This window comes from Vanellus vanellus (assembly GCF_965231255.1).
Source record: "Vanellus vanellus genome assembly, chromosome: 1".
NCBI classification, from domain to species: domain Eukaryota; kingdom Metazoa; phylum Chordata; class Aves; order Charadriiformes; family Charadriidae; genus Vanellus; species Vanellus vanellus.
In genome coordinates this window covers 94236890-94262018 of record NC_138905.1, presented here as the reverse complement: position 1 = coordinate 94262018, position 25129 = coordinate 94236890, and the positions used below count along the sequence as shown (strand labels likewise).

General features: G+C 43.5%; 1 protein-coding gene across 1 annotated transcript; it reads left to right on the top strand.

The window, feature by feature from the left end:
• The first annotated feature begins 1159 nt into the window (after positions 1-1159).
• On the top strand, positions 1160-9346 carry CLDND1 (claudin domain containing 1). The gene is made up of 5 exons (XM_082496214.1): positions 1160-1332; positions 5255-5556; positions 6759-6866; positions 7256-7393; positions 7504-9346. Exons 2-5 carry the CDS (start codon positions 5268-5270, stop codon positions 7722-7724), a joined length of 756 nt encoding a protein of 251 aa, XP_082352340.1. The 5' UTR covers positions 1160-1332; positions 5255-5267; the 3' UTR covers positions 7725-9346.
• Positions 9347-25129: the final 15783 nt, after the last annotated feature.

The window sequence follows — 25129 nt, the reverse complement described above, 5'->3', positions numbered from 1 at the left end:
TGGGGCTTTGAGCAACCTGGTCCAGTGGGAGGTGTCCCTGCCCATGGCAGGGAGTTGGAACGATCTTTAAGGTCCCTTCCAACTTGAACCATTCTATGAATCAGCACCGCACCTCAGGCAGGCGAGGGTGGTGTGAGGCCGGGCCGCCGCCATTCCAGCTGAGCCGGGCCTGCGCCGTGTCAGTGGCGAGGCCCTGCTTTGGGGTCTGCAGGTGTCGGCGGGGTGCCAGGCACCAGGCACCCCGCGGACACACCGCCGGTGGCTGAGGGGAGGAGATGAGGCGGGTTGCCCGTCGGCGTCGAAAAGCGAAGGTGGGCAGCCCCGGAGGAGACTACAACTCCCAGCCGGCATCGCGGCGGTGGCGCAGGGGCGGGGCGCCGTGGAGAACTACAACTCCCGTGGTGCCGCCGGGCCGGGCCCCTCGGCGCCGTTCCGGAAGAGGGCGGGAGAACTACATCCCCCAGGGCGCCCTGCGCGGCGCGGCGGGGTGCTGCCCCGTCCCTGGGCCCGGCGGGGCGGAAGCGGCACGGCACGGCGGGGCCGGGCCGGGGGTGCGAGGCGGCGATGGGCGGTGGGTACGGCGGCGAAGGGCCGGGTCGCGCTGCGGCGGTTGTAACCGTTGGAGGGGGCGGTTGTTGAGTGTGGGAGGGGGCGGGGAGGCGCTCTCCTGGGGGTTGTTGGCCGCCGGCGGCCGGTTGCTCCCCGCCACCTCCCTCGCAGGGCTGTCGCCTGAGAGGCCGGAGCGGCCGGGCGGGCGGCCGCGATCTGTGGAGATGGTCCGGCCGGCCTGGCCCCTGCCTCGGTCCTGGCGGCGGGGGGTGAAGCGTTGTCGGCAGGGCTCTGGCGGGCTGCGGCCGGTGGCGGTGCCGGAGGGCGGCCCGGGCAGCCGACCGACTGTGGGAATCGGCGTTTGGAGTGGGCGAGAGCCCTTCGTACGGTCACTTAGCCCGGCGCTGCCTGTCTGCCCGTGTGCGGGATTGATCCTGGTGGGGCATGGTGCTGCTGACTTGGGGGCGCTTGTAGTCATTTCCCACCCACCCCTTACTTTTTTTTTTTTTTTCCTTAATTAGTAACGCTGAGAGATGTCTTTCAAATTCTTCACTTTCAAAGTGAAATGGTGATCTCAAACTATTTGGTTTGCTTTCTGCTTCTAGATCACTTTTTGTGAAGTGATAGTGGTGAAGAAACTGAATGAATGGAACAGTTAGGGCAGATAGGAAGTTTGCATTTCATGCTCTCCGCTTGCCACAAGACATAAACAACGCTGTGTCTCTGAAGTGACCTGGAAGCATTGGAGCTGTGTGTCCTGAGGGACTCTGAGGACCTCTGAAGGTAAAAAGTGTTTGGTAGCATTCTTTCCTAACCCTCCGTTGCCCTAAGTATTAAAAGGAGGATCCTGTTTGCCAGCCCTCTCCTCATATTCATGCCTTCTTTTAGGCCTTCTGCCTATTCCGCTTTCCCAAAGAGCAGTCAGGTTGCAAGCGTGTTTTCTGAGAAAATGCCAGCAAACACAGCCTTGTTCTTTTGTGATGCCAGGTAAAAGGAGTTTCTTAAATAAAGCCTGCTATTGGCTGAAGGGAGTGATTGCTGTAACAGGATAAAAATACGCATGTTTTTGTATCCCCCTCTGCCATTGTGCAGTAAGTTCTTAAAATGCTTCTCTGTTCTCCAGTCTTACTGTTGAATTTTTCCCAGAATACTTGCTATTGTGCTGCTCTGTGTTTTTTCTTTTTCAACTCTACTGACTTGCCCTGTTTTTTTCCCCTTCTGTGAAGTGCATGTATCTAGCCATTCCTTTGAATGTTGCTGCTAGTTTGGCCTTTGCCTTCTCTTTTATGAGCTGGTGCTTTGAAATTTTTATGTCTCACTTCGTTCAGAAATGAGTATAATATCCTGTGAAGCACTTCTGCTTGAGTGCCTGTTTACTGCTGCCTTGTATTGTCTTATATTCATTACACAGCTTAGTTTCAGCCATAACTTGTTTGCAGTAGCTTCTACTGTTACAATAGAATGTGCTGGCAGTGCCATATGAACAAACGTTTTGTAAAAACAATGAAGGTTCTTGCTGACAGCCTGTAAAAGCAAAGTATTTCCATTTATTATCGATCTTTATGTCTTTATAATTAATGTTATTTTTTGGTAAGTGAGCTTATTCTAAGGCACCTCCTACCTATTGTTCTGCATAGAACCTTTTGCAAAATGTGGCATAATCTCGTAAACATGCAGTGTCTTTCTTCATGGTCTTCTCTGGTAACTATTTCTTACTGACCATGTTTACTACTCCCATTGAGTTCTGCCTGGGGCTTGGAAGGGTGGTTCTCTCTTTAACAGAGCAAAGGACACCTCTTTAAGTGGGGGTGTGTCTACTGGAAATGAATATGCATTGGCTGTACACAGTGAATGGGCAGGGTAGTCAACTACACTGTGGCAGGAAGAACTTCTATTTCAAGATTTGCATAAAATTTGTAGAGTTCTTCATCTCTTATGTAAGTAGTTGAAGTGTTAGGCAGAAGCATTGAGGGGACCTTTATTATAAGGAATTGGGGTGTGCTCTTGCCCTGGCACTCTCTTGTCCATACTGAAAATCCACGTGTGTTCTTTCTGGGACAAATGCCACACAAAGCCAGTGGAGAATGTAGCCACCCCAGCTGCTTTCTACCTATCCCTACAGCTATGCGTTGCCAGGATTGAATGTAAATAGCCATGTCCCTTTTACTAAGTGGGTAATTCAGTCCTTTAATTTACTGTTTGATTTTTCATCCTTCATTTTGCTTGTGAACTGCCCTTGGTTGCCAGCTGACATCAGCTCTGCCAAGTCCACTGTAAGCCAATGCACAAAAAGCTGTCTAGAAGCATGTGGTTGTGGTTTAATATTTCCAGCACCAGCGTTCTGCACTTGGCAGCAGGGATGTTGTATCTGAAAGTAAGATTATTTTTTTTTTTAGCCAGTTGTTTTCTTTCTGTATGTTAGGTACAAAGTTGAGAGAACTTTGGTATTGTAAGCATTTATATTAAAAGGCAATGGCAGCAAACCAAAATAATATCCTGCTTGCTTTCTTTTTGCCGGACACTAGTCTGAGAATGGAGCTTGTAGGTTCTTGTGATTCCTCCTTCCAGCGAGAGCCTTTTTAAAGAGAGGAGTTTGTTGCAGAGGGTTCCTCTTGCAGTGAATGTGACTGCAATATAGTGGAAAATCCAGACCAGCCTGCTCAGCAGCCTGTTCTGCTGCTTCCCCTGAGAGTGAGTTTCCAGATGATCTGCTCAGCTCTGAGCTCAGCTGAGCAGTAGCTGGGCAACACAGCTTTGGCCCTGGAGATGCCACTTGCCCTGTTTGCTTTCTGAGAAGTTTGTGAAGGGGAAGGGATCCCTCAGTGAACTCAGTGGGGATGAATAGTGAGGTCAGCCCTATACAGCAACTTGTTCTGTCCCTATTCTGCTTGTCCAATGTCCTGTGTACCTTGAGCTAGATGCTAGGGTATCGAAGGAGAGTATAAGTACAGAACCAAGAATTAAACACTGCACAGAGTGTTTGCTTTCAAGTCTGGATGTGATTCTAGGTCTTCTAGATAAATAAGCCCAGGTACAGTGTTTTCTCCCTCTTAATATTTATCCTAGCTTAAAGAGTTCACAGCTTGTGGATTCTTATTTAAGTACAGTTGTGATAAGCAAACTTTGCAGTATTTTAAATGGATGATGCTTGTCAGTTCACCAAAAATCAGTTCTATTCTTACTCGTTGCTAAGGATGCATTTAAATGAGGCACACTATCTGTAATATCCCTCCTTGAATATGGAAATTAAGCATAGGGGATGATATGGGTACACACGATCTCTCCTCCCCAACCCTGTTAGCCAGTTTCAAGTCAAAGAGAAGACGGGAGGGAAGGGAAATAAGAATGGCATTGTTAGCAGCAAATATCAGTGCCTTTGAAACTCCCTGTCTTAATATGCACCTTCTTTCACAGTTCAGAATTTCTTATTGGCAGGTTTGACTTGAGTGCTCATGTTTTTCCTTGTGAATGTTGTGTTTTAAGGCATTTGGTGTTTCCAGTTGTGGTTCATTCAGTTGGAAAGAAGCTAGACCAAAATATTTTGATCAAAGTATGTGGGAGAAGGGAGGTAGAACAAGCAATAGACAAGAGCTGATTAGATATAAGCTCGTGTAACCAAACTAGCTCTAGCTGCAGAGTTAACTTCAATTGATTTTTTTTTTTTTATTTTTTATGGCAAGTGCATCAAGCCTGATTCATCATAATCCATAAATTTAATCAGGCGTAGAAAACACATGAGCACAACAGGCATCTGAGAGTCCTCTGACGTAGTGCACTATCTGCAAAACATTCCGTGTATTAGCAATCAATTACTCATTAAAGTCACAGCATTGTCATAAGTGTAAGCATGTGGGGTATCTCTATTTTCCCATGCCTCCTCTGCCCCTGAATTTACATGGTTTGTAAGCATGACCCTGCAAAGGAGGACATAAGTGACTGCTAATACAAGGAGCCAGAGCAAGGTCCTCGTGCCAGCGCAGGAAGGCCTTTCAGTTTTGGAAGCTCTTGTCATCCTGTTGCCATGGAACAGGGCACCCCCCCTGCATTGTTTTAGTTCTTCAGAAACACCACGGTATGTATTGTGGCATTATTGCAGCATTTATCATAATTTCCGAATTTGTCTTTCAGTACTTCGTGTTCTGTCTCTTAATGCATAGATACATTCCTTTGCTTCCCTAAGGGCATTTCAGCATCCTGGCATGGCTGCCCTTTGTGAACAGTCTGGAAGAGCTTTTTTGGCATGCTTGTGGTTCTTATCTTTGCTGTAAACACAAGCTGTGAAAGCCTTATGGGATGGCAGGCTAAAAATAATTTCTACCCTTGGTAATCTCTTAAGGAAAGATAAGTCTTCTGCCTGGGTGCTGTGAATGGATTCTCTGTGGTTCCCTACAGTCAGGATCACAAATGGCAGTGAGCTGTGCCATCTGCTTTGGGGACAGAATTGCTGTTGCTCCATCAGCTGCTGTCTCGGAGACAGCAGCTAGTGCAGTGTGGCTGGGAGAAGGGCGATATCCATGCTTTGAATTTGTGAATACTGTAGACTTGCTCAGTTGTTATTTTGATTCCAGCATGTTGGAAAAGGGAGACATGCATATCCTGAGAGGACGTTGCATAAAAGGAATGATGTCACGAGTTTGACACTGCTGGGATAACTCTGCATTCACTGTCAGAGAAGTTACTCACTTGGCCTTCTCTTCCCTTACAGCAGCAAGGGCACAATGATGGATAACCGTTTTGCTACAGCGCTAGTAATTGCTTGTGTTCTCAGCCTCATCTCCACCATCTATATGGCAGCTTCCATTGGCACTGACTTTTGGTACGAATACCACACCCTGTCCCCAGCTGAGAATGTTAGTGAAGCTGGTAGGAGCATCCTGGATGAATTTGTCAGTGAAGAGGCAGATGAGAAGACCTACACAGATGCGCTTTTCCGGTGCAACGGCACGGTTGGATTGTGGCGGAGGTGTATCACTGTACCCAAAAACTTTCACTGGTACAACTCACCAGGTATCTCCAGAACAATTAACACTTCCCTTGCTTGCCTGGGGTGGTATGTGCAAACTTCCTCACAACATATTTGTGCCACTTTTTTCCTCCAGAAGGCTTATTTCTAGCTTATGTGTTGTTTTTTTAGTAAAGACCATCTACATTTTTTAAGAAGTGAAAGGCGAATATGGTCTGTGGCTGTCAGTGCTACAGACTCTGGATTTGACACATGATCCTCGATCTAAATTTAGTTGGGTATAACTTGATTTTTCTTTTGCATCTGCTGTCCAACTGAGGATACAGTTATAGTTGCTCTGCCAGTCATTGTCTTTTTAGGAGAGGTCCTGGGATCCAGCAATGGAATAAAGATACTACTTTTTCAAGGGGGCACTTGCTCCTTTTAGCTAGCTGTTCATTTTGCTTTCATATCACAAACGTCCCACTGTTGCGTCAGCACATTTTGGACTCCTTGTACTGTAGTGTAGAATACAGAATGAAATATTTGTGTTCTTTTTCACAATGGTTGGGGGATAAAGTGTGGTGAGCAATTACTTCAATTGCTTCAAAGTAGATTTCGGACACATACTGTGTGTGTGAAGCCCTTCATTTTGAACCTTCTTAAAAAAGTGTACTTTCAAACACTTTTTCTGGAGAGAAAACATTACATAATTATTTTTTTCTCTAATTAAAATAGTTATTTTGGAAGACCAAAATCTAACTAAGGCATAAAACGGGAGAAATTTAGTGTAGAGAAGCAAATATTTTTAGTCCTTTCTATCCCATTTTTAGTCCTGTTTATCCCATTTTTTAAATGAAAAGTTTGGTATGATACTGCATTCTGCACATGGAGATAAGCCCAGCTCAGTTACTGTGGTACACACTCTGGTACAAGAATACCTAACAACATAGTTGAGCATCATATGCCACATTTCTTTCCCAGTCTGTCAAGCATGGCCCAGTTCTCTGTGGATAACCCAGCTAAGGTTGAAGATTCTACGTGTTTGAATGCTATCCCTCATTGTAGTAACTACGTTATACTAACTACATTATGATAAGGCATCCTACAGATCTGTCTTGAGAGGTAAATTTTTTCTCTGAAATGTGTTTTCTCTAAAATTTTTTATCTGAGGAGCTTCCCAGCTTAAATGGTTGGGAAAGGAGGAATTGAAGGGAGGAGATGGGAGGGAGATTCCTAATGGTAATTTTTTCTCTTTTTCCTCCAGAAACTGGTATGACTACAAACTGCATCAGTTTTTCCCTCTCTGATCAGTTTATGGAAAAGTACATAGAGCCTGGAAATCACAATAGTGGCACAGATTTGAATCGAACTTGTAAGTGTCTTTCGCTTCTGGCAGGTAAACAAGTAGGATGAAAAAAAAGACGCTTCTCAAGTACAGTCACTGGTGAGGGAAGCATCTGTGTCATGCTCTGTTTTGTTGGGGTTTTTTTCGGTCTTCACAGTAGCACAGACAATAGGTCAAAGTTTAAAAGGAAAACTGAAGTGCCTTAGCAAAGGTTTTGCCCATGAATGTGGTACAGGAATTTGGGAGTTAACAAAGTTCTTCCTACTTTAGTGGGGCCTTTGTTCCTTTTTAGTTGTTAATGTACGGCGTCTGATGAAGCAGAAGTAGCGTGGGTAGAAGGGAATATAAGATAGTAGCAGAAGATTGGTTTCTAGTACATTTTCAATAAACTTGTTTTGTATGTTTTTTGTGTGCAGATCTCTGGCGATTGCAGTTTCTCCTGCCCTTTGTCAGCCTTGGCCTCATGTGCTTTGGGGCTTTGATTGGGCTCTGTGCTTGTGCCTGTCGCAGCCTTTACCCTGCCATTGCCACGGGAGTCCTTCATTTCCTAGCAGGTAGGTCTCCTGCCATCCACCAACTTACCCTCTCTCCTTCAGAAGCTCGTGGTGACAGCCAGAACACTTCCAACAGCAAACTCATTATGCTTTACTGCTTCCTTCCTCAGGGCTTTGTACGCTGGGCCTGGTTGGCTGCTATGTAGCTGGGATTGAGCTGCTCCATAAGAAGCTGCCCCTGCCTGATGATGTGAGGGGTGAATTCGGCTGGTCCTTCTGCCTAGCCTGTGTCTCGGCACCTTTGCAGTTTATGGCAGCTGCTCTTTTCATCTGGGCGGCTCGCACCAACAGAAAGGAATTCACTCTTCTGAAAGCATACCGTGTAGCATAAGTGCTGCTACCGAACTACTGGGTTTCCACGTTATAGCCTCTTCTCCCCCAACCCTTACTACTTTTTTCTTTTTGTTAGAATTTTACCTTGTGCTTCATGCTTCTTGCCAGTTGAGACAATTTAGCCTGCGGGGCCTGAAGACAAAGACCTCTGGCCTAAATGATCAAACATTGCCAGAGGTCTGCAGAACTTGAACACCTTTTTAAATTCGTTTTTTTTAAAGAATTATTATTATTTTTTAAGCTTCATCTGGTCGTCAGATATCCCCTTGGTTAGGTGTACGTGTCCCTAATTTTATTACCCTGTCAACCTGGCAGAAATAGGAATGGTGGTGTGGGATAGAAGAGAGATAGGAAAAGAAAAGATGCGGGTAGGCAAGAACGGGAACTGCAGCGCACAAATAATAAATAATCAGGAGCTGTCTGCTGTGTGGCCCAAGCAGGCAGTACCTACAGAGAGCACCCGAGAGACATGGGGGAACTCAGAAACCTCTGTTATGAAAATACTGTAGCTAAATCAGTCCTGTAGCTTTGCTTTGGGTCTCTTATTCTTATTAGTTTGCTACTTTTTGTGGCCTCTGCCAAAACTGATGCAGGCAGAGCAGCCAGCTGTGGGAGTAGCTGCACAAGTACCCTATCCCGAAGTCGCTTCTGCTGTCATGTTTGCCGAGGAGTAGGATAAGTTGGCCCATGTGGAGCTTTGTGCTGCTGTAGCTACACTGCTTCCAGGACAGAGGCTAGTTTTGTATCTGCAATACACATGGTTGTGCACTCTAATCTTAACTTGTGGTGCTTTTGCTTGCTGTGAAATAAGGCTTTCCTCTCTCTTGTGTTGAAAATGACCCTTCACAAGTCTTTTGGTTTTAATTTGGTTTTGTGTGTGTGTATGTACGTATAAAACCTTTTTTTAAAGCTCCCTTATTTATCCTATATAGCACACAACAGGGTTTTTTTAAAAGGTGCTGCTCTTTTCCCATCTTGCCCCAAACCTATTGTTTAAATTAAATAATAATAAAAAAAGCAGCTCAGAAATTTTCAGCGTTGCATTAATCTGATGGGATGGTGATGGAATGGTCTGAAATGAAGTTTACTTGGGGAAAGAAAAGCCAATGTCTAGATCATTCTCTGTTTTCAGGGAAATGTTACCAGAAACAAAGATGTTTGCTTAGTTGTTTTTTTGTTAAATTAAATTCTTGGGCTTCTGCTAACTTTAAATTTTCTCCTGCTCATCGTTGAGGGTGTGCAACATCCCATATTTTCTAATTAGTTCACAGCTGCTGCACATATTTCTTCTAAATTGCTGCAACTCTAGCCAGACTGAGTGGCATGTCTTAGCTAGAAAACAATGTTCCACAACTAAATTGTTTAAGTTTGAGACCTTAACTCCCCTTGTTTCCTTACTCCATGCTTAATAGAAGAAATATGTCTTAGAAGAAATAAATCCTGACAAAATGAATACGTCTGTGATGGCAAGGATTCTGTGAGGTCCTGTTGATGAGAATGACACAGAAATACACGTTTTTAGCTCACAGCTGTTTTTTTTTTGTTTTGTGCTGGTTGTTTTTTTCAACAGGTACTTCTACCCAGGCTGTCTTTGCTGTGTCAGCAACAGCCCTAGTCACTAGTTCCCTGGAGATCAGAGATATCTGCTAGTATCATTTCTTTATTTTTTTTATCATGTGTGTGATAGGGATCAACCTACTTCTCCTTTTATCATCATCATTGGAGTCTCTACAAAATGAAACATGGCTGATGATGAAAACCAGGATCACTGAAAAAGCAGCAGTAGTTCAAGATAATCCTCTTGCTCTTGAGTAATTTTTCACCTTCCTCCTAAGACAGCTTCTTTCCCTCTATGCAACATCTGGGTCAATTCTAATCCTGTGAGAGGGGAATGTGGTACTTTTGTGCAGTACCTGAGTGTAAATGAAAATCAGTGCTGCTGATATGTACTGATATGGTGCTTTTTCAGAGTTGTTAGTTATCTCTGACTTAGGTAGATAAGGCCTAACTGCTCAGCTTGTCTGGTTCCTCATTTGTCAGAAATACTAGGGCATGCAAGCCTCAGCTTGGGTCAAAAGGACTGGAAGGTGCTATTCTGCACTTTGAGAGGAAACACTGCTGGCTATTTTATCTAGTACAGTTTGGGTGGGTTGTTTTTCTTTTTTTTCAGGGGCTAGCAGAATAATCCTATCTTGTGGTTTTAATCTGAGCGGTGGGGATCCTGTATGCTTAATCTCTCCTCTTGTATCAGCACCTATTTTCTGAAATGTAAATCTCGGTTTTTAAACATTCTTGCTTCCAAAAGAATGATTGTTATGGAGAGAAAATGGGACTTTAGAGGTGCTGCCAGTCCTTTCTTGATCACTTTAAGTGTCAGCAAAACCAAGATTGCCCACTTTGGTCTGTGTCTCAGAGAAAGTCAGCAGCATTTATCTGGTCTGAAATGAAGAAAACAGGCTTTAATTGATCCTTGATTTAGAGCATTTACCTAAAATGAGGGTCATCGTTCAGGGTTTTGTGTTTGGGGTTTTTTTTTTTGCCTTCGCTCTTGTTGTAAAGATGTCTTCATCAGAATGGATTTTAGTGAGAAGCAGCTTTCATGCAGAAAGAGGGCTCGCCATCTCCATTGTCTGGGGTGATGGATCTACATGTAGCTATTTTGCTTTGTAACTGTGCGCTTTACTCAAGGTGTCAAGGGAGCAAGAAGAGTTCCTGAACTGCTGGCTTGGGTCCACTAAATGGCGTTGGAGGAGGACAGAGTAGACGCTGAGGGTGGAGTAATTTTATAAAAGAGAGATGATTAAGCGCACTAACAGATAGTGAGACAGATCTTGGTCCTGAGTGTGTGGTACAGGCCCTTCACGCTGGGAGGTCCTCATGCCACATTCACATGTTGGCTGCATTCGAGAGAAGTTTGAGGCCTGTATGTATGCTTGTGGTCACATACATGTATGCAAATGCAGACACCCTTGCTCAAAATAGTGAAGAGTGCTCCAACTCTGTAAAAGTGGTGAGATTACAGGCTGATTTGTGTTCTTCGGTATTTTGTGGTCTGACCATGGGAGATGTTTACAGATACTGGTTCAGTGTTGGAGATGGGGATGAGGCAGATACACAGAGATGAAAAAAGAGATGTCCTTGTGTGTCTGTGTGCACAGGGTAAATAGCACACATCTCTGACACTGTTGTATGAGGCAGTGAAAGTGAAGAGAAGACATATCAAAGGAAAAGCAGAAAAAAAAAGAGGAGGAAGAATGTGGTCCGACTGAGCGTGAGAACCAAGGACTCCTGATGCTGCATGGGAGCAGGCTCCTAAGACTGCAGCATGAACTCCCCATGCGGTACTGTCGCCAGAATGGCAAAGGCCAGCTGCTGCTCCTCCACCACCACTGCTACCTTCCTGCCCACCCACGGCACTGTCACAGCAGCGGCATAAGCAAACGGGTGAACTCTCCTCTTGTGCTCATGAGAAGCCCATAAAGGTTCTGTCCCCCAAATCCAAGGTGGGCAAGCTGCATTTGTCCTTCAAACGTGCCCCTATGACAAAGTTTCTTCTTCGCAGGCTTGGGCTTGTTTTCATGCCAACCTAGTGAAACCACTAGGAAAGCAGGACTAGCAGAAAACTGCACAGAGCAGCGAAGTGTTTAGTCTGGGTAATAGCCTCATATTTTTTCCTCAAAGTGACATTTTCCCTGTCCTCTCCCCCTGCTCCAAATAGCTCTGAGAAGGGACTGGTCAATGAAGCTGCAAAGAGGGGGTTTATTATTGTGGCTGTAACGACACCTCCCACTCGTGTAAGAGGAGAGATCACTGAAAGCTGCAGAATCGTCAATCCCATTTCCTTACTTTAATAAAATAGCAGTATAGAGCAAACACCAAAAAATTGCTTTGTTGTGTAAAAGGAACAGTTCACCACTTACGAAAGGAGAAATACGCTGTGGGTGCAAGCAATAGCATAGTCTTGGATGACCCAAGAGGCCCTTCTAATCTTTTGTCATGCCAGAAACTGCGTGCTGGACAAGTTTTCCCTCTGGATTGTGTGCTGGCCAGGTGGTCCTTTCCTCATGGAAAGTCTGTTGCAGTCGTTTTGCTACGGTGATAATGAATGCCTCTTCTCCCTTCATGTAAAATGCTCTGAAGTGTGTTTTGAGAAAGGTGTTTGGGGTTTGGTTGTGTTTTTTTTTGTTTTTTTTTGTTTTTTTTTTTTTTCCTGTTCTTTGTCACTTATGGTTGGCACCGGGTGATGTACCAGCTCACAGTCTGTCTTTTGTAGTGCTGTTGTAGTTCTGTGATTCAAGGCAATGAGTTCTGAAATGCTCCTTCCTGCTCACTGGTGTGTTGTGTGTACTCAGCCAGCACCTGCGCTTCAAAGAGAAAATCTGAAATGTCAGCACCTTGTCATCATTATATCTTGAGCTGATTGTCCGCCTCTATCTGTGTGTATTTCCTGCTTGAGTAGATTGTGTGTCTCAACAGAGGATAACATCTTGAAGATGCTGCTGCTTTTTTTTTTATTTCCCTCCCATTTCTCCAGGAATAGCTAGAGGTTTGTGCTATAGAGGTCCTTTGTAACCTGGTTTCTAATAGGAAAAGATCAAAAGTTTGCATGCTTACTACTAACTTTTCTATTGCTGTCAATATTATTCTTGCTCTATATTTTTAAACTACAGCTTTCAAAACTGCAGGGTGTAAAGTGAAGCCTTTGTTCAAGTTATGGTTCAGATATGTGACAGTTGAAGAATGGATACTGTGCATATGGAAGACTACAGGTGTCTGGATATGGCAATAACAGCCACAAGCAAAATTACACTTAACAAGCACCTCTCTGCATGCTCATATATGCCAAACCTTTATACAAACCAATGACCACTGGAAAAAAATCTAACAGCAATAACGTATTCCACTCCTCTCTCTCCTCTACCCTTCTAAAATTACTACTTTTAAAAATCACCATAGAGACAGTGTTTTATTTATTGATCAGGTTAGAGCAATGAGTGTCAGATGTCTCTGTGCTTCTTGCTTTCTGTGTACAGACAAGGGTGAAGGAGACTGTAACTGATTTTTGCAGAGGATCCAAGCATCTCTCTAGCTTTGGGGTATCTGAGGTGACGACTGAAAATTTTCAAGGAAATGAAAATCTTTTGTTTAATCAAAATTAATTATTGTTTAATCAAAACTGTCCACAAAAAAGTTAGTGGGTTTTTTAATAGAATTCTTTCTCTTTCCAGCTTTCTCAAGTGTTTCATCTGCATCTTTTAACATGCTTCCTACATTAAATGGTTTTAGAATATTATCTCTTTTAGCTTGATGTTTGCAAAGATGATGATCTCCTGGTGTATTTTGTATCACTATTTGAGAAGAGGAAACCCTTACACATGTAACTTTTTAATGGACCTACCCATTGCATCTGTAATTTGGGCTAGTTCTCAATTTCAGACATGGATTTTTTTAAAAATTTGGAGTACCTATTAAAAATAAGATTGATCCAAACATGCTTAATAGCCTTTCAAAAAGTGGGAGGGAGTGTTTCCAGACCACATTGTTCACCGGGACTCCTATCCCATGTTATGACCTACCATGTGTCTGGGCCTTTACAGTCAGTCCCTTTTCCATTCAGCTTCCACAACTGAATGCACGTGAGTATATTTTGCCGCACATTAACTTGATTGAGCTGTGGTTGAGGACCATTCACTGTTGTAACTTCATCTTTTATCATCCTTGTGATAAAAGGGTTACACTACAATGCCTCTGTTGTTAGAAAGGTGGAAAAGCCCTGTGAAGAAGCAGCAAGTGGTCTCTGTGGAAGAACCATCCCGTTGGCTGTCTGCCTGGAGGAGGCAAGGCAGACCCTTCTCGCTGGAGGGTGTGTTGCTCTTTGCCAGTGCCCCATCGTGTTTCCATACCCGTCAGTTCAGTGGTGGAGACTTGTCTTAGCTGTAAGTGTTAGTATTGGGTGCCCTTCACACTGTGTTGAGCGAGTGTGACTAGAGCCTTTCCCAGCAGTGTCCAGCTGTGATGTGCCATGAGTATGCTCTTGGGCGAAGCTACCGAATCAGTGCTGCACTGAACTATGGGGTTTTTTCCTTCCTCTGAGGCCAAGTACAGCTTGTACCGTTAGCTGATTTGATTCTTTGGGAGATTTCTCTGCAGAGTCTGGATTCTTTGGGAGATTTCTCTGCAGAGTCTGGTAGCTGACACTGTTGGCTAAGTGACCGTGAAAAATACCTTTTCACATTAAATGGTTTCTATGTAAATACTCTGAGAAACCTCCCTCGTTATCAGAGGGTTTGCCTGTGACAAACACATGTAAAGGGCATCAAAGCTGACCATCTGATATATTTACACCGATTTTGATTTAATTGTTGATTGAATCCACCAGTTAATAACCAAACTGATGTGTTTTGGAGCGTTGGCTGGATGAGAGTGTACTGGAGTGGCAGTGCAGAGCGGGTGCTAATTTTCTGCGATGCCTCAGCTCTCCCAGAGCCTTCCTGCCTATGGGCAATACTGATGGCAGACGCTGGAGAACTGGTTCCAAATCCTTCCTGGAGCTGAGCCCTGCACCGTACCGTGTTCCCTTACCACTGCTGATTTCCTAATTTAAACAAACTACTTGTGTGGATGATTTTGTGATCCCAGTGATGTTACTCAAATAGTTTCTCTAACCCTCACAAAATTGCTTTGGTTTGTCTTCACCAGAAATAAGCTCTGCTCTCTGAGTGCTTTCTGGGACTGTTGCAGGTAGTTTCTTTTGCAAACAGATCCCTTTTGTCTTGCGCTCAAGTGACATGTTTAACTAGCTAGGTTTGATTTGCATTTTGATATTTACTTCCAGACAAACCAACAGCAGCAGTGGTATAAAACCACAGCGTCTGCCCGGTGCTAGAACTGCTCAGGTCTCAAGCTCTAAAGGTCTTTGAGTTCTGAGAAGTGATTAACTGTCCACAAATGATGAGGATATCACAAATGATGAGGACATCACAAATGATGCCAGCCGTGGGATGCTGCTGCCATATTTGCCCCTGCCTCCCAGTGCTGAACTGAGAGGTGAGGCAGGAGGAGCTGGTGAGCGGGACACAGGCTGCAGGGGAAAATGGGAAGCCCCTGAGAGTGGGTCGCAGGTTTTGGAGCAGCTTCAGTCTTGAGCCACTGCAGACCTGCCCCGGGACAGCACTGGGACAAATGTATCAGCCACGTGAGGGACAGCATGGACAATACTCAGCGACTTCCCCTGCGTGCCTGGAGGTGAAGAGGAGGCTGTAGCAGCCAGTGCTGTCCTCTATGGGGAGCACAAGGAAGCATGTAGCGTGTTATGGGGAGAGGAAGCCAAACCTGTTCTGCAGTAGACAGGTGTATTTTACCTCCAGCCACCTTTGTGAGCTGGCAGGAGTGTCATCGTCCCGGAGATAGACTTGTTGTTCCCCTTCTGTATCTCCTTGCTTCCTTCTCCCAGTTCTCCCCTCTCCGTTCTGTCATGGCTTCTTTTACCACAATAAACAAACTGGCAACACTCTTTAGGGGCGCATTGGGCCATATTCAAAAGACCTTAAGTCTGTCCACATCCCTGTTACCCGGTTTGGTGCCTCTGGGAGCCTAGAGCCAGCTAACTGGGAATGCTGGGCACAGGAACATTTGTTAGGGTATGTGGCTATGGCCCAGAATGCCTTTAAAGCACTGGCACCCTTTTAACATGGCCTGGATGCTGTGGGCTCTGCTCAGCCAGGCGCTCAGCTTGTGGTTTAAATTCTTTGCATCCAGTGTTTACAGAATGAGAATTAAGACCTTAAATTTGCAGTAAAAGATTTGCGTTGTACAGTCTGGGCTAAAGGAGCTCTTGTTCATGCCAGCTGTCTGCTTCTGTTACGCTCCCTACCCTGGGTCATCTTCACCCCAGGAGGTGCTGGTAGGGAGCTGACAGCTTCTTGATATTTGGGCATTGTTTGTGTTCAACAAGCTGGCGTGGAAGCAGGGAACAACTGATTGATCAGTAAAGAAAACCCCTGTGGTGCCATCATGCGCAAGGCAAAGATTCTGGTTTATAGGTAAAGACTGGGGGGAATTTTTTCCCCCATTTTTCAGGAGCTGTATCAAATATTCATCTCAGTTTTTTTCCTTTATTACCAGTAACTTTTAGATTAACTGTTAGAGTTTCTAAAAGTTATGGGAGTCACCTTTGTCTTCTCACTGAAAAGGAAGATTTTCAACAAAGATGTCACTAATTTCAAGCTCCCCGACCCAATGAAAAATCTTGAGAGTTACTTGAAGCAGTGAGAAAGAAGTGGGACAAAGAAAGTCACCGATGATGAAGATTCAGGAAGATGAATTTCACGCAAAGGTAATGTTTCCTGTAGTCTTCCTATTCTGGGATGTATCAGCTTGGGAGATGCATAAAAGATGCAGGAAATGGTTGTTCTTCACTGAACCGTATTCAGCCTTTGCTGATGTTGTGTGTTGAGGTTGTAGATAGTTGTGTTGAAGTTGTAGATGGGGGTATCCCGAGAGGAGTGAAGAGTACTTCTAGAAGGTTGGGAAACCATAACCTACAAGATAGGGAGCAACGGAGGCTTTATGCAGAAGGAAGGACACTTTGGGTGGGGCAAAGTAATGTTTTTTGCAAAAGGAATTGATACAGACAATGGGTAGTAGATCTCCACATCCACTGGTGACAGGTACCCAGCTTAGTTTGTAGTAAAGGAGAACTAAGGCAGTGGACACACAAAAAAAATTGGTCTAGACATGCTTGATCCTGAGCTAGATGGTGATTTGTCCTTTCCAGCCCTACATTGTTATATTCCTTGTTCAAACCATCTTCAGGAAAAAATTCTACCTACCCAAGGGCTAATCTGCTGAGTGTTATCAAGAGATACCATTTCTGAGGGACTGTCTTGGCTTATTCTGTCACAGAATGTACAGAATACAAATGCCAAGAAAGGTAATTGAGCATGGACCCTCAAATGAGTGTTGTGAAATTCAGTGACGATCCACCTACTCTTTTTACCTGAAACACTGGCTCAGGATGTGTTCCAAAAAGTCACTTACGTAGACTTTCATAGAATTTTCATTTATTGTATTTGTTTGAGGCTTATTTAATCTAGTACCTAAGTGAGACACACCTGAGGAAACTATGATGTCTATGTGTTTATTATTATTGTCCTTCCTTCCCCTTTAGAATCCCTTGGCCAGTTCCAGCTGGATTGCTGAGATACTGTTTCTTAGAATTTTCCTGTAGAGGGGCCTCACAGAGGCCAGGGACTCTCTTAGTGCCTCCACTGAAGGAGGCATCGCTGTTCGAGTGCTTACTAAACAGAACAGCCCTTTGACTAGCTTACAGTTCATCATCATCTTACCCTTTTTTTGTTTAATCATTGATGCCACTGCTAGCTAATACCTCTCATTTATTATATATCGGGACTTATTTAGGTGATTTTGCAAGGGATGAATGAAATGCATTGGGAGTTGCTCCCCCTGCTTTTAGAACAAACAAAAGATTAGCCTTGAAATCCTGCAGGTACTTGAGTGATGCCATGCAGATCTGGTCTGTAAAATTCTCAGACACACACACACACATATATATATATAACTGTTTTGAACCTTGGTGCAGCATTTTAAGGAAATCAGACACAGTGTAATGAAAAATTGCCTACTGATTCACTCTTCACAATGCGTCTCACATTAGATTCCATTTATAGCATTTCCTGTAGAGGTCAAATGAGTCTACATGTACCTATTGTTTGTAGCCAAGAATTGCTCTTTTTTAGGCATTGATGAGTTAGTTCATATGGAGCGACGTTAAAAAGACCAGATATTTGGTATGCAACAAGACTTTTTTTTTTGATGATGTTATGCTGAGGCAGGCTGAAATGAAAGCGATCAAGGGAATGCATCAGAAATAAGACATGACAGAGAACTTTACAAAAGCATGGTTTGGAAAATAAGTCTGAACTGTGAATAAAAAAGCTGGTATTTCTCCTGGCCTTGCAGGAGAGAAGGTAGCTTCATGTTAGTGATACATCTGTTCTGACACAGTATTATTCTTGAGCTTGTTCACACAGAATTATTTGTCAGCTGGCTTCCCAAAAACTTCTTTGCAATTTGCCTCTGAAAACAAGGCTAGTTAAGAAAGATCTCTTCTGTCTTAGAAATCAGTAACACTGAATTAATTATCTTTCAAAGAGGAAATAATTTGTTTCTCCTGATACACTTTTTCTAATGATAGGTTCTGCCCTATCTGGATTCATTGTGCCTTATCAGAGGTGCTCCAATCTTGAGCTCCCCTTTGTTCTCTGTGTCTTTATTTTTTTAAGTAAGGATCTTTCCAATCTACAAATAGCTTCTCTTGGATGAGTTCTTTGAACTCTTTCCAGCTCGTGTTATTGAACACGGCCCAAATCTTCTCCCAGTGACAAAATTTAACAAACAAGAAGACAAAGAGTAACGAAGAGGTAAGTAAATTAAAATCATGAGCAGTGAAGCCCAGAGAGAAGAGCTGGGTCCAACTAGAAATAACCAAATTTGAAGAGAGTTGCTGGCAGGTCAATGTTACCGTGGTGGGCACGTTATGTGCTTTGTGGGTATACGAAGCTGAGGTATGTGGAGCTGATGCAGTAGCTCTCATATTCAAAAGTTACAAGGAAACGGTGTGAGTTCCAACTCCGGTATGACCAGATCACACATTTAAGGGCTTTAAATATAAATTTAAGATTTTAGAGTTAGATGTTAATTTTGTTTCAAAATCTTGCCTGAAGTCTTACTGAAAAGTAAGGAGAAACTTCGGGGCTTTGTTGCTTACCTAGAGTCAGTGGTATAGGGAGTTTGTTTTGAAACTGTATTGTGGTTTTGCAGCTTATGGGGTTTGTTTTGTTTTGAGGTTTTCTTTGTTTTTGAGGCAAAGAAAATCTTAGTATGTGGTTCTATGTAGGAGAAACGTCTCCCCAGAGATCACTGCACCAACACATTTAATTTCTAGGATTACCTTGCTTTGTACATTGTCATAGTGCATTGAGGCTGTCAAATTACCTTTTCTGAGGCTTTATCCTATAAAGACTTATGAAAATATTGGTGAAGGGTAAGTGCCTGCAGCTGAACATTTCCAATCCTTATTTTTTCACAATGCACCCTGCCATTAGCCTGTTAATATCCGGCTTCCAATTCCAGTGCTGTATGATGGTACAGAGATACTTCAGCAAATAGCACAAGGGAGCCCTGAGTAGACAAGGAAAAATAAGTGCACAAGTACAGAACTACAGCAATGAGCAAAAAACTCAGACTTGACGCAGTCTCCCCAATCCCACATGTAGGAATTAAGAAATGCAAATTCAGAAATGTTCTTTTACTAGCCAAGTACAGTAATTGTAGCCGGAAAAGGTACGCAGAGAGAAAAAAAGGAATGAAAAACTTTACTTTTTTTTTTTTTTTTTTTTTTTAAAGAAAGCAAGCAGTGACTCAGAAAACAAGACTTTGGTCATATCGCTCCACCAGGGAAAGCCAAACTGCAATTCCAAGGAAAATTACATAAGGTTAAAATATCAGGAAGTATAGAGATTACTGAGAAATATGTTTTGATTGATGGATGCATTTTTTACAGTTAAACTTAGGAAATGAGTGGCAAACAATGCCCTCAGTAGATCTGCAAACCAAACAAGTGCTACTGGAAGAGCATGCATGTGATTTTGGCTTTTCCCTAGCAAAGCTGCAAAAAAATTTTAATGTTTCGGAAAGAAAACAAGTAACATCTTGTGGATAAGTTACTCCAAGAAGTAGACTGCTTGTGCCACTCATTCCAGCAGAGCTTTCGGAGTACTTATTGAAGGAAAAAAAAAATATGTATTTCTAAAGTAAAGGAAGAATTTAAGCAAACGGACAGTATCCTTATCCTGAAGTACATAAAGCCAGGTGACCAGCTCTGAAAGCCCTAGGAAACTCAGCCAAGATGCATGTTTGCCTAGGCCCAAACAATTTAACCAAAACGCCCTGAAGAGTTGACTGCTGGATGCATGTAATGAAAGAAATATGATCTGATTTGCGGAAAAGCTGCAATATTTCACAATTTGGTGCCAAAAATTAGTATCAGCAATTTGGACAGATTTCTCCTTTACCATACTAAGAACACTAGTAACAGAGCAGAGGGGTTGAGGATGCCCCTGGAGACCTGATTTAGGGAATATATGAACCCTCACAGCACAGTAGCTGTTATATTAGAATGTCATCTACCATGAAAATTTGTATGACTGTGAGGACAACTGGTTGAATGATTCTTGCGTTTCCTAGAAGGAGCCAACAAAGCAAAACGGAAATGTTTAAAGCATAAGTACAACATCACACATGGCAGACCTGCTCATCACCAAGGTCTATGACAACAGTCTGGAAAAATCACCACAAAAAGTCTATGTCTGTAGCTCCTGTATGTTGTAATATGCTGCCTGCCCAACAGGAGAATTTGAGAACCAAACAATTCTATGTCCAATAGATGTAGGAGTAAATATCAATCACGCTCACCTGTGAGCTAATTTCCAGGCAGAACCTACTGTGAGTAGGCAAAGAAGTGGCATGAGCTTTACCAGTGGTGATGCTGCTTCTTCTGACTGGAGAAAAGAGAAGCTTCATCTTCCTATGTGTCCCAAAATATCCATATGGATTGAGTGTCCAATATAGCATTGTTTATGAAGACACTGAAACCTTCAATAAATCTTATGTCAGAGAGTTCAGGAGCTCATTGCAACATGTATTGGAGCTGTTCGGAATGAGAAGAATGCCTCCAGGCGGAGACAGATGTCGCTTACTGTGCAAATATGACTGATAGAGATCAGGGACTTGATGTCCAGTGGGACATGCGCATAGGGATGAGATGCAAAAAGAGACAATTAAAATACACAACTTCCAACCGTACAACAGAGCAAAGTGGGAAGGATGAGGAGCTCAACTGTGGGGAAAATGCACTGAAGTTGTACAGAGCCATTCTAACTAGGGTTAATAGAGTTGACCCACTCCTTGCTGCCCAGCCTAGAAGGCCAAACACCCCACATGAATTTATCTACTTTATCACTGCAGATCTTTTCCTGCTAACAATACAAGCATTCTTATTGTAGGCAGTTTCTTGGTGCGCTGGGAACTGGGTGAACTCCTGAACTCCCAAGCAGTGACTGGTACCAACAAAGTGACAAGGCATTTCAGCAGGCACAGCTTGCTGTCTCGTTCCACCACAGCACAACCAACAACATACTAATGATAAATTAGCACTTACAATTTTAATTACACTATCTATGTCCTTCAGTTTGGTTTTAAGTATACTGTAAGGTCCAGGACCAGTATGAGCAACAGTCAGGTGAGCCAGGTAAAAGCTGAAATCTTTTTGTAGTAGTAAGCAAATGACTACATGAAATCATAGCCAAAATGCCTTGTCAGGATTATTTGCTCAGCATAAAAGAAGCAGTTTTACTGGGAATCGAGGAGCTCTCTCTGGGACTGGGAGCTTCCCATGTTGGCAGTTCCTCACTATGGCTTGAGGGCTGTTGGTCACATGGAGGCACTAAACTGTTCAGATTTCAGAGCACAGCAGCATGCAGTCCTCACCTAACCTGTCCTTGGGCACAAAGGTACAGGCTTTGATCAGATAAATCCTTGTCATGTAAGGGAGGACTGGCACCGGGACCGCAGATGTGGTTGGTTACCCACAAAAAACACGAAGCCTGAAGATGAGATGCAACACATGCAGTGTGCCCTCAGCTGGGGGCTGGTCAGAAAGGAAAGAAACACAAACCAATGAGGTGACCACGGTGACCAGCTCAGAGCATTGCCTCCCCAGCAGAACAAATTGCAGAGCCACTGCCTCTTTTCCTCCTGAAAGGTGGAGCTCTTTTGACTATCCTTATGTTTCTTCCTTTTCTTTTTTTCCAAACCTTTTTATATACCAAGTATGAAACCCAGAAGACAACATTTTCCACAGCAACGAGGAGGTGATGAGTCATGAAACAAAACCAAGGTGGTGGTGGCAAATATGAGTGTTGGTGCAGGGTTGTATACTTGTATAGAAAGAGAGAGGGTTTGAAAGGCCTGTGAAATTATATTAATTGTGAAAGCAGAGTACAGTATTCGAATTTGGGTTTGATAATTCAGATTGGGATTGGGGAAATAGTAAAAAAGAGTTTCCCAATAGAGTACTTTAATAAATAAAAGCTTAATTGTATGTCTCTGTAGGAGTTAACAAAAGCCTGGCCTGACTAACAGCAGAGGCATTCTGGGAACACTTAAACACTTGCCATATGCAGCGCTGGTTGATGTCAAGAGAAGAGAGTAGCTAGTTCTCTAGTGTCTCTCCTAATAAATCTATGGCAGAAATCTTTCGCTCATGGCCAGCCTTCAACAGGACTACAGGAAAGCAGATCCTGAATCATCATAGTAGCACCTTTGGGGAATGCTTGATTTCACATGTCCCATAGGAGTAGGAACACCACCTAAAATTTAGCCCGTTATTGGCTTTCTCTTTATATACTCAGGTATCAAACATAAAAGATACTAGTTTGTACACTGTATGCATCCTAATAAAGCAGCCTGGAAAATGGAGTGGAGGTAGTGTAACGTATATCTCCTTTTCTTCAGGAAGTCTCCAATTGCCCATCCTCTTAAAAGTGGAAGATTCAGAGCTCCCAAGTGCTCCATGATCTAGACAGGTCGGACTGTTGTTACGAATGGAGGCCTTCCATAGAAAAGCATTTTTCTCTCTCTGTTGGTACCTGAGGCTTGAGACAGTACCAGCACGAGTTTTCAAGCTATTTATGATGTTGTAGGTGCAAGTGCTAAGTTGGGACAAAAGATGGAAGGAGAGAAGTATGAGATGGCAAGTGAAGAAGCAGAAAAACTTTTAGCGATTGAAAAAAGGAAAATGAAACCTGAACAATGGGGAAAAGAGAAGCTAAAGCAGACAGCATTTGGAGGAGATGACTCAATGCACAGCAGACTACATAGATAGGCAGCACTGGAATATACCGGCAGAACTGAGTGAGGGTGGTGGTCTAGAACAGTCAGGGTTGAAATATATTTGCAAAGGTGGAATAAGAATTTTATGTGCTCCTGATCTGTATTACACCTTCCCCACCCAGGCCATCCCTTCCTCTCTTTCCCAGGAGGACCTATGAACACACCTCTGTTTACATTATCTTTACAACCAGAAAAGAACAATGTAATTTTACTCTGTTGAGGACTGCCCATGAATTTAAACAGCAGACTTCAGAACACTGACACATCAAAACAAGCATTTTAATGGGCTTCAGAGTCATTGGTACGAACTGGTATCATGGGTCTTCTAGCTTTGTCTCTGACAGGGGTTCCTGTTAAATGGACACAGACATTTATGTTAGCCATTCCTTTTCAGGGAACTCAGAGGCATTTCAGGAACTTGTCTTGGATATCAGACTGTATGTTCATCTCCCTGTGTGTGTGTCCCCTCGGCCTCCTATCAGATGAAGCAGCCCAGCCTCTTGGTGGATCTCATAAACTAAGCAGCATGAGGTGGTGTCAGTATTTAAATAAGATGGCTTTATTCAGCCTGTTCCTGTTTTAGGTGTACTTTAATTCTGGTAATGTATCCTCCGTTCTAAGTGGGAAATGTCACTGGGGCTCTAAAATGAGAGCCAACTGTGTAAGGTTGTTCAGCTGATAAATGGTTATGTCACCACAAATCATGTGTCAGTCTTAGATATGGGTTTTTTTTTTCTTCTGAACAGGTAACGTGGAGTTTGTTTACTTTTAGAACTGACTTTACCTTCTAACTCCCACTACCCAAACTGTCATTCGGTATCCTTGAGTCTCTTGTCATCCTCCTATAAACCAGTCTTTGGGGGGGCAGTTCCTTTAGGGAACCTCTAACGCCCATAGTATTGCAGGAAAGCTTCCTCTGCCCTTTGTGGGAAAAGCCCTTGGCCTGGGCAGCAAACACTTCGTTGAATCTGTTGGTGCTGACCAGACACCTCTTCTCGTGGTTGGTGGTGACATCCACAGAGATGGCTGGGTATTTCATTTGAGGAAGAACAGCCTCTATGGGATGAAGGACAGCGCAGCTTCTACAAGAACCGCTGACATCTTGAACCTCATTGGGTAAACATCATTAAAAACTGTGGAGGCCTTACGAATTCTTCTCCCCTTCAGCTGAAAACTTTTCCCTAACAGTGTCTTTCAACAATAAGGAGCCCCAAGAGCATGAGGTAGAATCATCCCTGAGGACCATCTGCTTTGGTGCTGCAAACCGGGGGAACTCCGTTTGCAACAGACCTCAGAGTTTATCTGAAGAAATAGCCCTCCAACACTACGGCTTGATTGCCCCATGCAAGTGACCTGAGGCTCAAAGTAAGTTTATTCTCTATGCAGTTTTGGAGAGCCAGTAGTCTGTATAGCTCAGTTTGCTGAGACAATATTCAGCACCCTCATGTGCTGCCTCTCACTGCTAGTGAGAAGTGGAGCTCAAGCAGGTAACATGAAAAACACATGGGAATTCATTTTGTTTCCCTAAATGGTAATAAAAATGCCTTCATGGTCTCAGTGCACTTGCCATAACATAGTAGGACCACAATTAGCACTTAATAAATTAGCACTCTTTAATAAATATGCTGATTAACTTAGGCAACAGTAATCAGTAATTGCACAGAGAAATAACAAACTTGACCGGCCAGCAGTGTGAAACCATCACAAGGAAACGATGCATTAATTCTGCTTCCCATTTTAAGTTTGAATTTGGGCATCCCCCCTAATGTCATGCAAAAGTCTGCTTCCAACATTGCAGATACATTTGGCTATGAAAGGAGCCAGTATTTCTTTATTTTGTATTTTTTTCTGAACTGGGGACAGAAACCTCATCTATTATTTGAGAGCAGGGGGCTGTGAAAAAGGGAAGAATAGAATTAAACTGTGGTCTGAAAATTTCCAATGCCTTTTTTTGGTCAGGTTTGTCATTCAGGAAGGCTTTGAAAGAACAAGATTAAACGTAAATTTGCAAACCCAAACCGACTCTGATAAATCCAAGTCATAGAGTAGACACTCTGGGCACTTGAAGGCACTTTGCTGGGCTTGGAAACCCCAGGAATCCCCTAAAGCATCTGCAGAGGTTCCTCACAATTCCCCCTTGGTCTCCACATAAGAATGGGGCCCACCAAACACCTGTCAGGGATGGTGCTTTCTCTAACAGGATGTCTTGTTCATCCAGGCCCCACATGGTGTTCCAATGCCTGCTGCCTTCTTTGCACTTCTCATTTTGAGCACTTGCATCCACAGAGCCCTCGAATACGGCACACCCGCCCTCCAGCATCCTCCTTCTGCAAACTTATATTCTTAAGGTTAAATATTAGCCAGCAACAGCTCACATACATAGGATTTGGCATTATTACTTGAGTAAATGTATAATTACTGAAGGGAGTT